Source organism: Pseudophryne corroboree, chromosome 3, assembly GCF_028390025.1.
Source record: "Pseudophryne corroboree isolate aPseCor3 chromosome 3, aPseCor3.hap2, whole genome shotgun sequence".
Taxonomy (NCBI): domain Eukaryota; kingdom Metazoa; phylum Chordata; class Amphibia; order Anura; family Myobatrachidae; genus Pseudophryne; species Pseudophryne corroboree.
The window spans coordinates 695,116,065-695,138,189 of NC_086446.1; the positions used below are offsets into that span (position 1 = coordinate 695,116,065).

Sequence of the window (22,125 nt, forward strand, 5' to 3'; positions counted from 1 at the left end):
TATGTGATTCCTGTCACATTACCTATACAGGTATGTATGATGATAATCACCCCAAGAAAGAGTGGGACCAGTGCTGTAACCTGCGCCTACGTTTGCATACTGTTCAAAATTTTGACAGATACATAATGCCACCAACCAATTTTAAGCCTAACCCTAAACCTGGAATTTCTATTTTTGCATTTTGTATGTTGACATTTTAACGATGTCAAAATTTCATGTGTCAATATTTTTGACTGTTGACATTTTGCAGGAGTTTATATTTGGTGTTAACATTTTAAATATGTTAACATTATAACATTTGGCAATAGGTGTCGATCTTTTGACAATTGACATTGTGATTGTTGACATAATAAATACATCCCGATCATTATACCAACTTCAAATAGTTCAGACCTGCCTATTAGTCTAGTCTCTAGCAGTCTATATCTGGAAAGGGGTGGTGTCTTATCCGGAAAGGGGTGGTGTCTAAAGGTGGGTACACACTGATAGATATATCTGCCGATCGTACACACACAGCGACGCGCCAATATATCGGTAGATATATTGGCCGTCGGCTGTGCTGCGGGGCCGACGAAATATGTCTGTGAACTATGGAGTTCACAGACATATCGCCCGTACACACTGGTCGACGGACTCACGATATAACGGCCGTTTAAGAGAACGGACGATATATCGGCCAGCGTGTACCCACCTTAATATGGATCGGGACTAATTTATAAAGAGGTTTTATTTTTTTATTTTTTATATTGAATGTTGTGTCTAATTTAGCGATTGTAAAGGAAAGATTTGTATACATGAATTAGAAAAAATAGGAAAGAAGGAAAAATAACTAAAACCAGTCATCTGTTATGCCCAAAACAAAATTGCCTTTGGCCTATTTTGTAGCTGCCATCCCAACCAGTGACCAGACTAGTCTCGCTCATCCCATAAGTATCATAAATACTTATACATCCAGTTCCCCCTTCTATAGTCTATGAATTGTCTTCTGCTGGGTTGCCTTTTCCATTATTTCTACATTCTCCAAAAAAAAAAAAAAAATCAGTGATTCACAGGAACCATTTGAAAAGTACAGAGAGAAAAGTACTGCTGACATTTTAGAGGAAGATTTTAGATTTTAAAACAACTGGGCTTTTTATATAATGCATTTGCACTATGCATGACTAACAGCAGGAGAATTTCACGCTACAGCATACCTCCCAACTGTCCCGATTTCAGCGTGACAGTCCCGCTATTCAGGCACTGTACCGCTGTCCCTCCTGCGGGTCACAGGGTGGGGTAGGGGGGGGGGGGGGGATTGGGAGATCCAGTGATCACCACTGCTCTGCTTTGCAAAGCAGCTGGTGATCACTTAATAGATGCCATGTGCATGTGCACGGCATCTGAACAGTGTGGGGAGGAGAGGAAGGGGCTGCCCAGCTGCTCGGGAGCGCTGGGCACGTCCCCAAAACATAAAAAAGTGGAGCGTCTGCCCTTCTTCCAAGGTTCCTCCCCCTTTCTTGAGGCCCCGTCCCTTTCCCAGCCGCAGCTACACCTTCGTCGCGGCATGTCCCGCATTAGGAATTTGGGAGGTATGCTACAATATGTGCATATTGCTGGTCTAAGATTTTAAGTCAGGCCACCATTCAAACCACCAGCCTTAAAGACACTGCACCCATGTGCTGCGGGGCCGACGCGATATGTCTGTGAACAACGGAGTTCACAGATATATTGCCCGTACACACTGGCCGACGGACCCACGATATATCGGCCGTTCAAGAGATAGGGCCGATATATTGGCCAGTGTGTACCCACCTTAATATGGATCAGGACTAATTTATAAAGAGGTTTTTTTTGTTTTTTTTTTAATATTGAATGTTGTGTCTAATTTAGCGATTGTAAAGGAAAGATTTGTATACATGAATTAGGAAAAATAGAAAAGAAGGAAAAATAACTAAAACCAGTCATCTGTTATGGCCAAAACAAAATAGCTTTTGGCCTATTTTGTAGCTGCCATCCCAACCAATGACCAGACTAGTCTCGCTCATCCCATAAGTATCATAAATACTTATACATCCAGTTCCCCCTTCTATAGTCTATAAATTGTCTTCTGCTGGGTTGCCTTTTCCATTATTTCTACATTCTCCCCCCAAAAAATCAGTGATTCACAGGAACCATTTGAAAAGTACAGAGGGAAAAGTACTGCTGACATTTTAGAGGAAGATTTTAGATTTTAAAATAACTGGGCTTTTTATATAATGCATTTGCACTATGCATGACTAACAGCAGGAGAATTTCACGCTACAGCATACCTCCCAACTGTCCCGATTTCAGCGTGACAGTCCCGCTATTCAGGCACTGTCCCGCTGTCCCTCCTGCAGGTTGCAGGGTGCAGGGCGGGGGGGATTGGGAGATCCAGTGATCACCGCTTCTCTGCTTTGCAAAGCAGCTGGTGATCATTTAATAGATGCCATGTGCACGGCATCTGAACAGTGTGGGGAGGAGAGGAAGGGGCTGCCCAGCTGCTCGGGAGCGCTGGGCACGCCCCCACAACATAAAAAAGTGGAGTGCCCCGCCCTTCTTCTGAGGCCCCGTCCCTTTCCCGGCCGCAGCTACACCTTTGGTGCGGCATGTCCCGCATTAGGAATTTGGGAGGTATGCTACAATATATGCATATTGCTGGTCTAAGATTCTAAGTCAGGCCACCATTCAAACCACCAGCCTTAAAGACACTGCACCCATGTGCAGTGTGAACAGGGAATATCCCGGGTTGACACCGCAGTGTAAACGTGGTAAATCCCGGATCCGACCCGGATACAGACCATGTTCCAAATCCCAGGTAGGAATCAGGATTTTGGTGTAAAAGAGGTATAACAGATTTGTATCTTGCAACTCCACCCTACACCCTGAGCAAAACAACTTATGTACCTTATTTTCATAATGCCATAGTTTTGCCAATCCAGGCATACTGTATATATGAACATATGCAATAGTGTAACAATGAAAGCACAATTTCCCAAAGGGAGAAGAAGCAACCTTTTTCCTGCACAACCACATCCACATTGACTCATAGAATAAGTTACATTTTCTTTTTCTTTAATTTTTTTTTCAAAACATAATAATGTCTTTTAAAGAACGTTGCAATATTGTTATCCTTAATTACATTTATATATGTTTTAACACTTTATAAAATACTAAACTGTATGGCAAGTAAATGTCAGACTGTTTACAATACCTTGGTTTTATCGAACAGTGCGTGATTATCCAGTATCATCTTTTTCTCATGGGTTGCATATCTCCGCAAATCTCGTTCGAATTGCTGTTACAGAAGACAAAACAATGTAATTTATCTTCCTGCTTGAGACTGAATTTCTAAAAACAAATACAATAGAATAATAGCTTCACTATAAGAAATAACTTAAAACAGAGGTTCACAAACTCTGTCCTCAAGGCACCCAAACAGTCCAGGGTTTAGGGATAACCATGCTTGGGCACAGGTGACCTAATTAGAACCTTAGTCCATTTGATTTAACCATCTGTGCTCAGCCATGGATTCCTTAAAATCTGGACTGTTAGGGTGCCTTGAGGACCGCGTTTTGGGAACCACTGACTTTAAAAATATCTATTTAGATGCAATAGTATTATCAAAGAACTTGGTTTCTCAACCATGGTCCTCAAGAAACACTTACAGTCCAGGTTTGAAGGCTAGCCATACTTGAGCACAGGTGACTTAATTAGTACCTCATTTATAACCCTTTCACACCACACAAATAACCCGGTATCGACTCAATATACCGGGTCGATGTGGGTTGCTGTGTGGTGTGAAAAGGTCAGTCCCGAAATCCCGGGTCGCCTGACCCGGTAATTCAACCCGGGAATAATGAAGGCTTATTCCCAGGCTATTACTGGGTCGGGTGCATTGTGAATGGGTTTCCCGTGTAGCTGCGACCCGTGACCCGTTCACTGCATAGGGAGAGGCGGCACAGAGATGATCTCATCTCCTAACGCTGCCTTCGCACCTACCCCTGATGTTGGCACTGTTCCCGCCCCCGCAATATGACAGGTCGGGAAACCAGTTCTCAGGGTCCAATGACTGACCCGGAAAGCAGGGCTGGTGCTTCCACTAGGCAGCTTTGGGCAGCTGCCTATGGGTGCCGGGATCTGACGGGATAGGCCTGCTGAGGCTGCCTGGAAGAAAAAAAGGAAGATGAAAGACCAGAATTCTATTGGTGGGCATATGCCGAGCAGTGTGTGACCAGACAGCGGCTCACGGAGTCAGGAACGCATGCCTCCCAGCCTTAGAGTTTAGCACCAGGGAATGAAGGTGCAGTGCTGACCGCCTCCCAGGCACCAAAGAGCGAGGAGGATGGAGTGCATGTACAGAATCGGTACCCGTCCGGCACTGTCAGCTTGTAGTCTGCTGAGTTACTCTGCCAATAAACATGGCCAAACCGCCCGGACCGGTGCTTCCTACACATCACTGGATAAGAGCCAGAGCCGCCTGGCTGAGGAGGGGAAACTACTCCGAGGTGAGGGAAGAACCCCCCCCCCCCAGGCTGTACAGCACTGCACCGCCGGCGCAGTGTGGAATACTGTATCCCCCCCTTCTTTCTGATTTCCCCAGGTCCTATGTTAACCCCCTCATGTCCCCAGATCCTGTGTCCCTCCCCCCTCATTTGCCCTGCTCCTGTGTCATTACAGCTCATGTGCCTAGGTCCTGTCCCAACTTCCTCTCTCCAACCCCCATGACCCATGTCACCACCTTCCCACTCATGTGCCAAGGTCCTGCGAAAACCCCCCAGGTCCTGTGTTACCCACCCCCTAATGTCCCCATGTCCTGTGTTCCTCCTCCCCCTCTCCACTACCCTCATGTCCTGTGAAACCCGCTCCCCTCTCATGTGCTCAGGTCCTATGTCATTCCCCCTCATGTGCCTAGGTCCTGTGTCCCAACTCCCCCTCTCCACCCCCCATGTCCCATGTAACCACCTTCCCCCTCATGTGCCAAGGTCCTGTAAAAAAAAACACATCCTGTGTTACTCCCCTCATGTTCTCAGGTCCTGTGTTCCTCCTCCACTTTCCCCCTCATGTCTTGTGTCACCCCATTCCCCCCTCATGTGCCTAGGCCCTGTGTCAACCCCAAAGATCCTGTGTCATACCCCCTCCTCATGTCCCCAGGTCTTGTGTCTCTCCTTCACCTGCACCACTTAAGTCCCATGTCACCCCCTCCCTCCTCATTTGCCCAGTTCCATTGTCACCTCCTCTCATGTCCCCAGGTACTGTGCCCCTCATCCCCTCTCAAGGTTCAGGGATATCCATACCTTGGCTTTGGTTTAGATACAGTGCGATTGTTCATGGGATTGCATCAGTTTTGTCAATCAATTTTAATTTATCATTGATATTTCATTCTGAATTTTATTCTTAGAAACGCACAAAGTTACACACATTCTAAAGGTTATGCTTACACAGTTCTTGTATATATGTACTTATGCATATCATGAGCCTCATGTGGTCTCAACTCTATTATTATTATTATTATTATTGTTATAAAGAATATTTTTATATAAGAATAGAATGGGCTGCACCGCGCACCCCTGCTGCCTTATATCCCGCTTTACACACAGTTACCCCTCTCTGCTTTCTTTGCAGGAAAGGGGGGAGAGGGGGGGGGGGTGGTAGACCAAAGTTTTGCCTAGGGTACTAACAATTCTTGCACCAGCCCTGCCGGGAAGGACTCTTTTCCAATTCCCAGGTGCAACCCGGCATTAGCGATCTGAAAGCAGTATTATTTTGATTTAGTCATTTGTACTCAAGCATGAATATCACTAAAACCTGTACTGTTAGTGTGCCTTGAGAACCGATGTAGGGATACACTGTCCTAGACTTTAATCTAAAGGCTGATTAAAATACTGGGTGATCTGATAAACTGTATCTGCTCAGTAGTAACAGTAATTGGCCTATAAGGATTATCGCTTGACAAGACCATGTGACTCTGTTCTCTCTTAATTTAGAAGATTAAAGAGAAGCAATGAAAAGGGAACTGAAGATATTGCATGCATTTTAATCCCACTTCATATCTATTTTATGCACTTTTTCCCTACATGGCTAAAATATAAATGAGTATTATCATGAAGCATGATGTGTTCACTTGGCTAAATAAGCCTTTTCTATATAAATCTTTAAATCTTCTTATGAATAATAACAGCAAACATTTTTTATGCAGATCTTTTCTACCAAACAGAAGACACATTACTTTACAAGTGAAGTTTAATATTATACTTTGAGTGTTATATACTAAAATAAGTACAAACCCATAGCAATCAGGCAGTTTTTTGGAGGCAATTCAGCTTGAAGCAATGGCCGGCGATGTGCTGTTGGAATGTCATGGGAACACTCAAAGGGATGCGCAGTAAAATGGACAACGGGCTTAATTCAGACCTGTTCGCTCGCTAGGGTTTTTTTGCAGTCCTGCGTTCGCATAGTCACCACCCACAGGGGAGTGTATTTTCACTTTGAAAGTGTGCGAACGCATGTGTAGCAGAGCTGTACAAACAGAATTTGTGCAGTCTCTGAGTAGCTCTGGATTTACTCAGCTACTTCGCTCGCTTCAGCCTGTCCGGGACCGGAACTGTCATCAGGAACCCTCCCTGCAAACACTTGGACACGCCTGCGTTTTTCCAAACACTCCCAGAAAACGGTCAGTTGCCGCCCACAAACACTTTCTCCCTGTCAATCTCCTTGCGAACGCACATGCGAATGGTTTCTTCACACAAACCCATTGCTGAGCAGCAATCCGCTTTGTACCCGTACGACACACCTGCGCATTGCGGTGCATACGCATGCGCAGTTTAGACCTGATCGCACGCTGTACGAAAATGCAGCCTAGCGATCAGGTCTGAATTAGGCCGAATGTTGGGCTACTGTAAATATTGGTGATGTTCAGAGACATGCCTTAACTCAATGTTGATTAGAGATGTACACCGACCGCCGTGTTTTGGTTTTCGTGTTGGATCTGTATCTCCCTCCTGATTTGGATATGTATTTGGTTTTGCCAAAACTGCCCTTGTGTGTTTTGGTTTTGGATCTGAATGTTTGTCAAAAAAAAATCATAAAAACAGCTAAAATCACAGAATTTGGGCCTGTTTTAGTACCTACGGTATTATTAACCTCAATAAATAACCTCAATAACATTAATTTGCAGTCATTTAAAGTCAATTTTGACCACCCCACATCTCACAATTTTGTTTTCATCTGTTTTAGGCGAAAGGCTGCAGTGAGCTGGCTGGTTACTAACCGACAGAGCAGCAGTGCAAACACACGGCAGTTTATAGCACATCTATGAAACATTACCACACAGCACTGGCAGAAAAGAAAGGTGGTGCAAGAGCACTTCAGTGCTTCTGTGCTTCAGTGACTTCAGTGACAGGGACTCTGTTTTTTGGGAAAGACTACCTCCAATCACTAATGAGGAGGTGGATGATGAGGGTGTTAATTACATTATGATGTTGAACACGATGGGCAATTTGCCTCTATTCAACCTCAAATACTATGTTACTATGTTACTATGGCCCTCATTCCGTGTTGATCGCTAGCTATCTGCTTTTAGCAGCAGTGCAAACGCTAAGCCGCCGCCCTCTGGGAGTGTATCTTAGCTTAGCAGAAGTGCAAATGAAAGATTAGCAGAATTGCATGAAAATCTTTTCCTGCAGTTTCTGAGTAGCTCCAGACCTACTCCTAGATTGCGATCACTGCAGACTGTTTAGTTCCTGGTTTGATGTCACAAACACGCCCTGCGTTCGGCCAAACACTCCCCTGTTTCTCCAGCCACTCCTGCGTTTTAGCCTGACACGCCTGCGTTTTTTAGCACACTCCCGGAAAACGGTCAGTTTCCGCCCAGAAACACCCACTTCCTGGCAATCACTCACCGATCAGCAGAGCGACTGAAAAGCGTTGCTCGCCCATGTGTAAAATGGCTTAGTTTTGTGTGAAATTACTTGGCGCGTGCACCCTGCGGCCCATACACATGCGCAGAACAGCTGATTTTTAGCCTGATCGCTATGCTGCAAAAAAACGCAGCGAGCGACCAACTCGGAATGGCCCCCTATGTTACTATGTTGTAAAATAAATGATGAACTCGCCGCAAATGACATAACATGGATGAGATGCCTAAATGGCTAACGCCCCTACCTCTACTAAATGTGGCCTCACAAATTGAGCAGATAATTTCACAAACATTGTCAGGATTTTGGGTAAAAATAATTCCACACCCCAGAGGTGGCTTTTTTGGTCTTATGCCCAGGCATGACTACGGCTTTCTTTTTATCACGGACAAGAACTGCAGCCACAGGTGGCTGACTTACACAAACAACATCATCACCATCCTCATCTTTAGTGCCAGATACGTCATTGCATAATTTTTCAAATGACCTTCAGGAACGGAATTCCACTGCATTTCGGCTCAAATATAGCCCTGCGTGTAGGATACACTGTGGTCTGACCATCAGTGTCAAAGAAAAATAATAGTATAATACACTGGGGTATAGCACAAAAATAAAAATATACATATATTGCTTTCTAATTCTATTTGTTGCATTAATTTATTTATTTTTTACACTAGGGTCACACCCCTAGTTTGACAGAGCCCCACTGGATGGACAATGCAGCTCCCCTGGGAGTGGGCAACCTACAATGTTACATAATACCTGTATGATGCACTGCAGACTGACCAGAAGTGTCACAGGAAATTATGATATACTGTAGTACACCGGGGTATTGAAAAAAATAAAAATGTTATATATATATATATATGTGACACCCTAAAGTAGGTATCACTGAAGTCAACAATTTACAGGTAAGTATTCGGAAGTCTAACCCTCTGGTTTAATGTGTTACTTTATCTTTTCTGGTGTTCCTCACCTGGACCTAGTGTCTGTAGCTTCTAACAGGCATAAGTTTCACCAGCAACTTACAATATAGTTCAGGATATATTGCACACAGGCATTGATTACACAATTTCTCTTTATGAATTTTTATTCTACTGAAACACTGCTATAAGTTTTTCTCAGCTGTAGAAATTTGAGATTATCTCATATAATGGCAATTTAGATTAACCTCAATGTCTATGCTAGTCACATACCATTTTCATGCAAAGAACAATAAAGCACAAGAAACAATATCCACATTTGACAATCCTTACACACTAATATACAGTTTTAAGCAATAACCTGAAAATACTCTTATAATTGGGGCCCCGTAAAAACCTTTAGTTTTGTAGCTAGCTACATTGAGTATAGTGCACCTTTCTAGGAAAGTTATATCCTGAGAATAGTTAATACAAGTCTTGGATGAAGGTAGCAATGGATGGATTACAACAAATGAAGTGTAGCAGGTTCTGTCCAACCAGGCAGTTTTGCAACTTCTAATATGATGCAGCACACTATTTTTAGGCAACTGTGAGTCTATTTTGCTAGTCTGGATGTAATATTAATTGATTGTACTGTAGGTGCTATTTCTTAAAGGAGGCTCTCTGCGATATCCACATGGCTGTGTCAGGCAATAAGTAGGTTTACAACTGTGCCACTTAATCCTGACTCATCCTTAAATGCAATATAGGCAGCTAAGGTGTCTCTGTCCCTGTTATGAGCAGTCTCTCTATATCTGGAAGGGCTTGCAACGAATAGGTGGTGAAACAGGGTTACTGACCTGTACTCCAAAAAAGTTACTGTACTCAATTGTTACATTTACACTGTCTGACTGGGAGCAGTACATCAGCTGCAAGCCCCTGTGATACTGAGTCCTGAATCCTTTAAGCTGTCTGTGCAACTAAGACAGTATTGTTCCTTACTGCGCTACAAAGTTCTGGCTGTGTGCTGAGAACACTGCAGCATGTGACTGTCTGCTTCTGCGCAGAGGTGCTTACTGCTATTTGATGGCTCTTATCAGTCTCATAAAGGGTGTTATTACTATAGAAACTGGCTAATTTACTGTATAAAACTGTGATCTCTTGTATACCAGAGAGTCTGTGATAGGGAGTGTGAGAATGTATAGTCTGCAATGGGGCTCCTGGATCTCACTAGAAGTGGCTATTTTGCCTCAGGGCTGACGTAGTCTGCTCACCACTCCATATACACTCTCTTTGTCAGCTGCTGGACTCTGATTTATTGAAGATCAGGTAAGGAGTCTCCTTTGGTCACCATGTACACCACCAAATCAGCTCAGCACCTTCTGCTCCTAGGTCCTGTTTCACTCTGCCCATCCTCCTAAGATGGCCGCCGCCCAACTGCCAACAGACTCGGCACACGGCTGTTAACTGTCCAAGCGCATGACAGCTATAGCATAGAAAATGTTCTTAACCCTTTCCTTGTTGAAGTTTCAAAGTATTTAGCCAGGCTGTATTTTGTAGAGGGGGAAAAAGGGCGCAGAAATAAGTTAAATGTCCGTGGCAACTCTGATGGGGTGTCACATATATATATATATATATATATATATATATACTCAGTTCCCGAGCACGAAACTCCAGAGAAATAATATTATAAATGCCCGGTGCCCTCAAAGGCAATTGTACTTGCATGCATAGCGATGTATGTGAGCGGCACTCTCTGGGCTTCTTATAAATAACAGGACATCACCCCGTCAATTACTGCAACGTTTCGGTTTTATTCTAAAACCATCATCAGGCGTACATAAAGTAATATAAAACAGTGCTTACCTATATACATTCTAAACACCATGTGCAAACATGTTCAGGTGTAGCCGGCAGCATACACTTCCGCCGACAACAACCAGAACGGAACAATAATGTGAAACACCTCATTAACCCTTGAATAACAGTAGGAGGTTCTGGTACAGAAAGATACAAAATAATCAACTACTGAACATAATGCAAAAATGTGTTAATGTTACTATATCAATAGCTATAAATCTGTAACAATGTTAACATAAAAAACAGTAAGCAGTGTTCACCATATGACTCACATAAAGAAAACATACAATAATTCATAATCACAGGACTATTGAAACATTAATAAAGAAAACTTGAAAAAGATATAGTTTCGTTCAGACCATGGGGTGCTATCATATTTAGGAAATATATCCATCTTGTTTCACAACGCAATAATAATTTATTGCGATCCCCTAACCTATGACTTTCCGGTATATGATCTATCATCTTGTACCTCAAGCTAGCGAGACTATGGCCCATAGCTTTGAAATGTTTAGCTACGGGTTGCTCCGAGGACCTACCTTCAATAACTAATTTAATGGCACTCCGATGTTGTGCCATGCGTTCCCTAAATGTACAACATGTTTTTCCCACATAAAGAAGCCCGCAAGGGCACTTGATGTAGTAAACAACATACCGGGAAGTACATGTGAGGCAATGGGAAATTTTGATAGCTTTCCCAGAATGAGGATGGTACATAGTATCTCCTGTTTCCAAATAGATTCACGTAGTGCATCCTAAGCATCAATAATTACCAAAAAATTTTGTAAGAAAATTAGAAGGTTTCACAGTTTTAAATTCAGAGATGTCTGAATGTACTAGCATATCTCGGAGGTTACGTCCTCTGCAATAACTTGGCAACAGACGTTTATTAGACAATACTTTTAAATCGGGATCAGATTGTATTATGGGCCAAATTCTCTTAGCTTTTGATGTTAACCTCTTACTGGCCGTCGCGTATTTGCTTACAAACACCATGGAATTATCGACACTATTATTGTGCCTGTCCGACTGATAATTAGTTCTAGGTGCCAACAGTGCTTTTGCCTTAGCTTGTTGTAGCAATTTATTAGGATAACCTCGTTCCAGAAATCTCTGTATCATAATATCCATTTGCATCAATTCATCTTGTTGATCACTGCAGATCCGATGAACTCGGAGCAATTGGGAAAAAGGCAGACCTCATTTTAGGGGTTCAGGGTGATGACTGGAAGCTAGAAGATAATTATTACAGTCAGTCAGCTTTCTATATAATGAGGTAATAAATCCTGAAGGAGTGACAGAGACATTCACATCCAAAAAATGGATGCTATGCTTCTGAATGTCAAAAGTAAATTTAATATTAGGATCACTTAAATTAATCTCCGCAGGTGGGCGGCAGTTCTCAATAAAGCATCTTTCGACCTAATCTTACTCGTGATCGAGGAAGCCACGAGGGAATTAACTCTGGTGCGTGAGAAAATTAATGCACTCGAGTCTACCTGTTTAGAATCACTTAAAGCTGATGAGAACAATGAATGGTTAACTAAATTACAAGCACAGGTAGATAAGTATCGCAGTGATTTGATTGCGTTAAAGACCAAGAAATTCACTGCCATTACCCGTGACTACGAAGATAACCGAGTATACAACTTCTCTAATCCACAACAAAGATCAAGGTTCTTTCGTCCTAGATATCGGGGTAAGCAAAGGTCCTTTCCTCTGGAAACCGAGGGGTCGAGTGCCACTTCTCAGAGTGACTCTGACAAGCCGACAACTAGCAGAAATAAATCTAAAGGAAAGGCCCCTTTAGGGATCAAGACCAGGGCGCAAAGAGACGCTCTGGTAGAGGACGAACACGAAGGGGGAGGAAATGTGAAAGAGACCGTAAAAAAGACGGTAAAACCAAAGAAGTAATATTCAATTAATCATCTAAATCCTTGACAGAAACTGAATACCATGTCCTTCAACTTGGGCTTAGTTTTATTCCAACTACTTACCATCACAGTTTTGAAAGCAAGGTTGATCTGGCTCGTTTCAACCACCAATTACATTTGAAAGAACATTTTTCTCATAAGAACACTGACCTGGTATCTAACCGTGACTGTCCTGTTCGGATTAAATCACAATTTGACCCAGTTTCTACCAACATGTCCATACGTTCATTTACCAGGACTATGCATAGTGAAATTGATAATCTTACAGTGAATCCTGTCAAAGGTTGTGGTAATCTATCTCATGCAGAACATCTTGCACTTAAGGGTTTATCTACTCATCAAGATATCACAATCTGCCCCACCGATAAGGGGGGCGGTATTGTGATACAAGACCTTGAGGATTACTGTATATCCTTGAGGCTGAAAAACAGCTGACAGATACTAATGTATACACTAAATTGAGTCGAGATCCCACAGAGGAATTCATTTGCGATCTTAATCACGTGCTGCAAGGAGCGGCCAGTGAAGGATTGATTAATCAATATACGTTAGATGCTTTAATGACAAAATCACCAGTATTTCCGGTTTTTTACACAATTCCGAAGTTGCACAAAAACCCTGTCAATCCTCCTGGTTGCCCCATAATTGCCGCACATGATTCATTGTTTTATCAAGTTGCTAGATTTCTAGATCATTATTTGCAACCTGTTATTCAGATTAAGACAACATATCTGAAAGACACCTTCGTATTCCTTGAGAAATTGAGTAATGTCACCTTGCCTGACGGAGAATGCTGGTTGTGTACAGCTGACATAGTTAGTCTGTACACTAACATCCCGCATGAGAGGGGGATTTCTGCAGTAAGGAAACTGATTGAAGGCAATCAGGCATTGTACCATGGTCCTGATTTGAATGTTTTTGTTGATCTTCTAACTTTGGTATTGACACATAATTATTTTCTTTTCAATGAGTGTTATTATTTACAGTGGCTGGGCTGTGCGATGGGGTCCCCAGTGGCCCCCGCATATGTGAATGCTTTTATGTTTGAGTTGGAACAACAATTATTTTCTGTTAAGGATGAGGACAAAAGAAACATACCCTTCTTCCTTCGCTATATAGATGACGTATTTTTATTATGGACAGGTTCCAGAGAGGCATTTATTCAAATGATGATGGAGATTAATTTAAGTGATCCTAATATTAAATTTACTTTTGACATTCAGAAGCATAGCATCCATTTTTTGGATGTGAATGTCTCTGTCACTCCTTCAGGATTTATTACCTCATTATATAGAAAGCTGACTGACTGTAATAATTATCTTCTAGCTTCCAGTCATCACCCTGAACCCCTAAAATGAGGTCTGCCTTTTTCCCTATTGCTCCGAGTTCATCGGATCTGCAGTGATCAACAAGATGAATTGATGCAAATGGATATTATGATACAGAGATTTCTGGAACGAGGTTATCCTAATAAATTGCTACAACAAGCTAAGGCAAAAGCATTGTTGGCACCTAGAACTAATTATCAGTCGGACAGGCACAATAATAGTGTCGATAATTCCATGGTGTTTGTAAGCAAATACTCGATGGCCAGTAAGAGGTTAACATCAAAAGCTAAGAGAATTTGGCCCATAATACAATCTGATCCCGATTTAAAAGTATTGTCTAATAAACGTCTATTGCCAAGTTATCGCAGAGGACGTAACCTCCGAGATATGCTAGTACATTCAGACATCTCTGAATTTAAAACTGTGAAACCTTCTAATTTTCTTACAAAAAAATTTGGTAATTATAGATGCTTAGGATGTACTACGTGCATCTATTTGGAAACAGGAGATACTATGTACCATCCTCATTCTGGGAAAGCTATCAAAATTTCCCATTGCCTCACATGTACTTCCCGGTTTGTTGTTTACTACATCAAGTGCCCTTGCGGGCTTCTTTATGTGGGAAAAACATCTTGTACATTTAGGAAACGCATGGCACAACATCGGAGTGCCATTAAATTAGCTATTGAAGGTAGGTCCTCGGAGCAACCCGTAGCTAAACATTTCAAAGCTATGGGCCATAGTCTCGCTAGCTTGAGGTACAAGATGATAGATCATATACCGGAAAGTCATAGGTTAGGGGATCGCAATAAATTATTATTGCATTGTGAAACAAGATGGATATATTTCCTAAATATGATAGCACCCCATGGTCTGAACGAAACTATATCTTTTTCAAGTTTTCTTTATTAATGTTTCTATAGTCCTGTAATTATTAATTATGGTATGTTTTCTTTATGTGAGTCATATGTTAACATTGTTACAGATTTGTAGCTATTGATATAGTAACATTAACACATTTTTGCATTATGTTCAGTAGTTGATTATTTTGTATCTTTCTGTACCAGAACCTCCTACTGTTATGCAAGGGTTAATGAGGTGTTTCACATTATTGTTCCGTTCTGGTTGACGTCGGCGGAAGTGTATGCTGCCGGCTACACCTGAACATGTTTGCACATGGTGTTTAGAATGTATATAGGTAAGCACTGTTTTATATTACTTTATGTACGCCTGATGATGGTTTTAGAATAAAACCGAAACATTGCAGTAATTGACGGGGTGATGTCCTGTTATTTATAAGAAGTCCCGAGAGTGCCGCTCACACAAATTGCTGTATATATATATATATATATATATATATTGTTTAATATATACCGCATATATACTGTATATATAGAATATTTGCTAACTAGTACTGCGCTTATACATCTTTAGTGATAGTTTAGTTCAATATAGTAGAAATACCCCCCCCCCACACATATCCCCTCATCCTGTTCCACTTCCACATAAGCATCCTCAATATCTATTATGTCCTCATCACCATCTTTACTTGAACTGCTCCACAGTTGTGCAGAAGGTGCAGAAAGGGAGGAGGCAAAAGATGCTTCTCTATGAGGACAGTGTGAGAAATGTCAGACTCACACATAGGTAACGTGGACACCCCTAAATGTTTCTCAGGAATGTGTGACGTTCTGAAAGCACAGTTTATTCTACTACTGCCTTAGTGGTATTCATTTTATTGACACCTGTTCTAGAGTAAAAAGTACTTACATTGTCAGAAGATGCAGAAGAAGATGCCTCACTGACAGTTGAAGAACCAGATGCAAAATCTCCACAAGTGAAGATAAAAAAAGCGCTAGTATTTAAATATTTTAAATGTAATAAATATAATACATACATATATATATATATATATATATATATATAGACACAAAAGCTGGCACTCCGGATAAAAGACAGTATTGGCCCCCGGTGCCTTCACTTATCTGTATTGCGGCAGACAATGTAGGAGTCCAAAAGGAGCGGCACTCAGCAGGTCTTTCGTATAGAGATAATGAATAAACGGCGGAGTAACCTCTGCCAGGTGTTACTCCGCCGTTTATTCATTATCTCTATATCTCTATACGAAAGACCCGCTGAGTGCCGCTCCTTTTGGACTCCTGTATATATATATATATATATATATATATATGATTAAAAACAAAAGATATTACAGTGCAATAGATTACCGGCCGGTAAAGAAAATGTCCCAATTTAAAGGAGCACGTATTGGTAAATTCACCAAACTTGATATCATATGAACCATGTAAATGTACAAAGCTTGTTTTGCTAAGGTATTCAAAGGGATTTTATATCACCTGAATCAAAGTGGTAGCCTTCAGGGGATTATTTTCCTATCCACAGAGTTACAATTATTGAAAGTCCTCCCAGCCGCTGGTAGATGCGGTCATATCCGGAGGAATAAATATGTAGGGTGCTTAGCTGTAGCTCGTGTCAGGGATATGGTGCCACACTGGTGGCTCTCGCTGGTGTGCCGCTCTCACTTAGCACACCACAGTGGGCATACAGTGCAATAGTCCCACTCGTCTCCCCAATTGGAGGTAACACGCTGGCGGCGCACCGCTCCCACTTCGTACACCGTGGCAGGTGTGTAGTACACTGATCCTGGTCAGCTCCTTTGTGTGGGGAATTCAGGTTAAAAGCCGGCTAATATCACACAATTCGGTTGATGCGTTTCCCCGCCTTGTATTGGGATCAGCGGCTTCTTCAGAACGTAATGAAGCAGGGTTGCACGGAGGTATCCTTTTAAACTCACAGCGCTCCCATGCACATGTGTACTTTTATATGTATTCCAAGCCTCAATTTCATATAGAGAAGGCATTTCAAATAAATTACAATGTAACAGAATAAAAATACAAACCATTAATAAAACTTTGGTGGCATAAAACAGTATCATTATATTGACACAATGTTATTGATTTGGATTTATATAGTAGCAGAGAGGAAATGGTCACACATTAGTTAAGAAGTATCAAATATATCCAAGAGATAATGCCGTGCATAGTTAGATTTTATCCTTTTGTTTTATATATATATTTCGAATGGGTTATTCAGAGTGCTCTTTATATTAAATATATTTATGGTGTTCTATTTACATAGACATTCCTTTCTACACAATGAGTAACATACTCTCAAAGAAAATAGCATGCTATATTTATCTCTATGTATATATAAGTTTCAACTCAAAAGATCTTAAGATGTAAACATTCCATTTCTACATATAGATCTAGCACCAAGATAAATAAATTATTAGTATTCCCACATTAATGACTATTTACGCTATTAATTTTAATCGTCATTATATAGTTCATTGATGACTCAGAGTAATTACACTATCAGTATTAGAAAGATTACGTTGATTTTCTATTAATTGAAACCACAGTCCAGATTGAACCATTAGCAAACAGTCACTTAGACGTAGATATTAAATCATGTCCACAGCTTATGATGCATGCATCAATATATTTAAGCTTTCCTGTAAAGCCAAAGCAAAACTTGCGTGATGTAATATAATCCAATCCAGATTTAGTGCTTATAGTGCAATTAATTTTGTGAGTTAACTAATGAATAGTCCCAATGGATTGGTGGTTCTAATAATACTAATTATTACTTGAAGCAATTGCTATTTTTTAAATATTTTATACACCGGCCGTGTGTTAAGTGTTTGTTTGTTTATAGGTGTTGTCTATTGGTGAGAATAAATTTTAAAAAATATAATCTGGTTGTATAGCGCTTCAATTATTTTTTGTTTGGTTGCACTTTTTTGGGAGAAACAGTGATCTCCCTATTATTTGGAGCAGCAATACACCCAGATATTAGTAGGGAATTTTCCCTAAATTAAGTCAGCGCCTAGACCAAATCTTTTTGTGTTTTTTTTTAGTATTAGAAAGACTTTGTATATATATGTATGCACAAACACAAAATTACAAAAAAAATATACACACATAGAAATCCACAGTAAGGAACCCTCCTATATATCCTGAGACCAAAATGAAGATTTATATGAATTAGATGTTGTTAAGTTCAATAGTATCATTGAGCCCATATGGAACTAAGGATTTAAGTTTATAGATCCAATATGCCTCCCTTCTGCAAAGTCTGTTGAATCTATCAACCCCCTTTTTGTGGATTTTATCAGTTCAATAGCTCTAACAGTAACTCTACACTGGGGATCCAATGCCATACATTGGGATACATGGCTTGAGAGAGGGTGCGTCTTAAATACTTTATTTATATTTTGCCAATGTTCCATAAATCGGATGTGGAGCATGCGTGTTGTCCTCCCAACGTATTGTTTTCCACAGCCGCATTGAATAACATAGATTATATATGTGGACTTACAATTTATAAAATCTTTGATTTTGAACACTTTCCCACTAGTATTGGATGTAAAGTCTACTGTTTTTCTAGGGGCATGCACACAAGTAGTACATGTAGATTTACCACATGTATGAAAGCCTTTTGGTCTCTCTGGGATCCAAGTTTTATTCAAGACTCTTTCTTGTTGGTAATTACTTTTTACTATTAGTGACTGTAAGTTGGTGGATTGTTAGGGTCTCCTGCCCTGTGCTGCCACGTCGTCATGGCAACCGGGAGACAAGTGCTAGCGGAGTAACCTGAGCGCAGCTGATACTCCGGTTCGGGTCTTTTGCTGTGCAGTGGTTATAGGCTCTGTGCATGGCAGGGGATCCGGTGCTGGTTTTTGTGCTCACAGTCTGTGAGGTCTGAGTGGGGCGTGGACAGCACCTGCTTTATAAGGCCTCTTTTCAGGGTAAGCAGATGCTGCTGAATCTTTGTTGGTTAGTCAGTTTCTGAAAGTTAGCCAGTACTGTGTAGCTTTGTATTTGTTTGTTGCTTACTGCAAATAGGCCTGGGGATTTGGTATTACACTCTGCCAATCCAGACCTAGCAGTAAGACTGGAGTCAGTCGTTTAGCTTGCTGGGGTTCTGTTACTACTCTGTGAACTTAGCAAGTTTGCGGCTGTATTCTAAGACATGCCTGTCTAATCCTGTCTCACTGTGCTAGGTGTCAGGGGTCAGTTTAGTGGCAGTAAACCGAACCTGTGCACTGCAAGTGAGAATTAGGATTGTGGAGAATCTCCTTGTGTCTATCATTCCATCTCTGACCAAGGAGTTTACTGCCACACCCGTTGGTAACCCTTTAGGGTTTTGCTGTTGCCCTTAGCAACAGCATTTCGGGTTTTCTATGTATTAAAACACAACATCTTGCTTTTCACATCTGAGCAGTTCTAATACAAGGGAGATACCCAGTTCCTTAGCCTCTGGGCTTCTCTGTTCACGTTGTGTGTATTTTGTTACCCTACCACCTTCTGTGTACGTTATGTCATATTCCCTAGTCTGTCTGTGAGTCCATTTGTTTTGCATAACAGTTCAAACACCAGTACATTCCTGCAGGCACTGGAGTGCATAACAGTCCTGACACCAGTACTTTCCTGCAGGCACTGGTGTGCATAACATGGATTTCCTGAAGATAACCGTACCTCACAAATCCACATTTTCACGTAGTACCCCATCCAATTTGAGCAACGATGAGTTATTATTAATAATAGACCTAATTTTGTAAGCACAGTTATTATACTGGGTGGTGAAAAAAAGTTGACCTTTCTTTGCTAGCTGCTTTTTTGTTATTAGATGTTCTATCTGTTTGTAGTAACGTGCCTCTGTCTACCTGATTGACTTCTTCCAGAGCCTTTTGTAAAATATTCTCTGGATAATCCTCTTCTAAAAAGGACTGGTAGATTTTTTCCACCTGCTCTTTAAAGATACTATTAGTAGCACAATTTCTCCTTATTCTTGTGAATTGTCCCTTTGGGATATTACTTTTCAAAGAATCTTTGTGTGAACTTGCAAAATTTAAATAACGTTTTTGGGCAACTGGTTTAATGTATGTCTGTGTAGTCAGATGACCTTGTTCAACATATAGTGCAATATCCAAGAAATTGATATGGGTATTTTGGATATTGGAAGTAAAGTGCAATCCAAACTGATAATTATTTAAACTAATTACAAATTCCTGTGGTGATAAATCCCCATCCCAAATAAAAAACAAATCGTCTATAAATCTGCCATAGAGGGCAAGATTCGCTCCATAGTCCTCGCACCATATATGTTGTTCTTCAAATCTCCCCATAAAGAGGTTTGCGAGGCTCGGAGCGAATCCTGCCCTCATCGCAGCACCTCATGTCTGTAAATAAAATTGTGTATTAAATGTAAAGCAATTGTGTCCCAAAATAAATTGAATAGACCGTAAAATAATATTTCGTAAAGGTGTAGATATGTCCGGATCTTTTAGGAGGTAGTATTTCACTGTCTCCAATCCTAGATCATGTGAAATATTAGAGTACAATGCCTCCACATCACATGTCATTAGTAAGTAGTTTTGCTTCCATGGAATTTTATTCACCAGGTTCAAAAAATGTTTTGTGTCCTTAATGTGGGGATGCAAATTATTTACATGATCTTGTAAATAATGATCAACAAAAAGTGAGAGATTACTAGTGAGGGACCCAATACCTGAAATTATAGGGCGACCAGGGGGTGCTGTGAGGGACTTGTGAATTTTTGGTAAAAAAATAAAAAGTAGGAATTAATGGGTTTGCATTAAATAAAAAGTGGTATGTTTCCTTGGATATTGCACTGTCTTCCAAACCCTTATTAAGTAGGTCAAGGAGTTTACGTTGGTATAGGGGGGTGGGATCGCAATCCAACCTTTTATAAAACTCCACATTAGTGAGTTGTTTGTTTGCTTCACACATATAATCAGTGGTATTCAGGATTACGATCCCCCCCCCCCTTATCCGCTGGTTTAATGACAATAGCTTTGTCCGAATAGAGGGTTTTTATTGCTTTTCTCTCTTCTTTATCCAGATTGTCCTTGAACTTTTTCTTTTCCGCTAGTTCACACATTTTTTTTAAATTGGTCCAGTGTACTATTGTAAAAGCTAAGTAGGGGCTCCTATATTGCAAAGGATAGAAATCCGATTTTTTTTCTTTAATGGAAAATTTAGTATCGTATATTTTGACAATATCATTATCTGTACTCCCTTCTCTCTGCAAAAGCTCAAGAGTTTCTATAGCTTCACCATCGTCTTGATCCAGTAAAATAGGTGTTCCTATAATGTGTTTTTTCTTTATTGCCTTGAGTGCGAAATAGCATTTTTAGACTCAAGGTCCTAACGTATCTGTTTAGGTCGACAAACAAACTAAAAAGATTGGGTCTCATCACTGGGGCAAAATTTAGTCCCTTTTCTAGGAAGGCAAGTTCATGTTCATTAAGGGTTTTTGATGACAAATTAAAAATTCCTTTACCTGTTGGTTTTACCTTGTGCACATACTTTTTGTGGGATCTTCATCTCCCTCGCCTACTTCCCCTTTTCTGTTTTCCCTTTGTCTCTTTAGTCCCCCCCACCCCCTTGTGTGACAATTTTGGGGTTCTGAAAGGGGCAGCTCTCTAAAAAAACCTTCCCCTTGGGGAGAGGCATCAAAATCATCTTCCGTTTCTGATTGTCTAGATTTGCAGAACCACCACTTATAAATAAATGCCAAGACCTGAGTCTGTACTTGCCACTTTGTATGGTAAATGGCATATTGCCAATTTCATGTTTCTCTGCGGCTAACTTTTCTTTTGATGTTTTTTTCTTTACCACTGTAAAATTTAATTGCGTCTGCCTTAGTAGATGATGTTGACGGACTTGTATCATCATGATTGGTAGCAGCACCTGCAGCACTAGTATGTCTTCCTGTGAATTGTTCATCTTCCATCTCTATCAACAAACATAAATGAAGTGGGGCACACACCACAATATGTAAAAACAATGTACCACCTACAGTGTCACAATATGTGTATGAGTCACAAATAATAATCTAACACTGGAGTTTACTTTCACCTATAGTGTCCCACAATGCATGTATGAGTCAGAGATAATACTCTAAAGGCCCATATAGACGGGCCGATGCAGGAGAGATGTGTGCTGAGCGAACCTCTCAGCACACATCTCTCCTGCCGCTCAGCACAGCGCGATCTGTGCTGAGCGTGCGGGGGGAGACAGGGGGGGGCTCATATCACCCAGCGGGTGAAGTGAGCGACCCGCTTGATTGGCCTGCATGC

General features: G+C 41.0%; 1 protein-coding gene across 1 annotated transcript in view; it reads right to left on the minus strand.

Moving 5' to 3' along the window:
* The window catches only part of DNTT (DNA nucleotidylexotransferase), a 1,050,501-nt gene that overhangs the window by 210,599 nt on the left and 817,777 nt on the right, over window positions 1-22,125 (minus strand). The window contains exon 10 of the mRNA XM_063962018.1: window positions 3,212-3,295. Coding sequence (XP_063818088.1) covers window positions 3,212-3,295 — 84 coding nt within the window. The remainder of the gene's footprint in view (window positions 1-3,211; window positions 3,296-22,125) is intronic.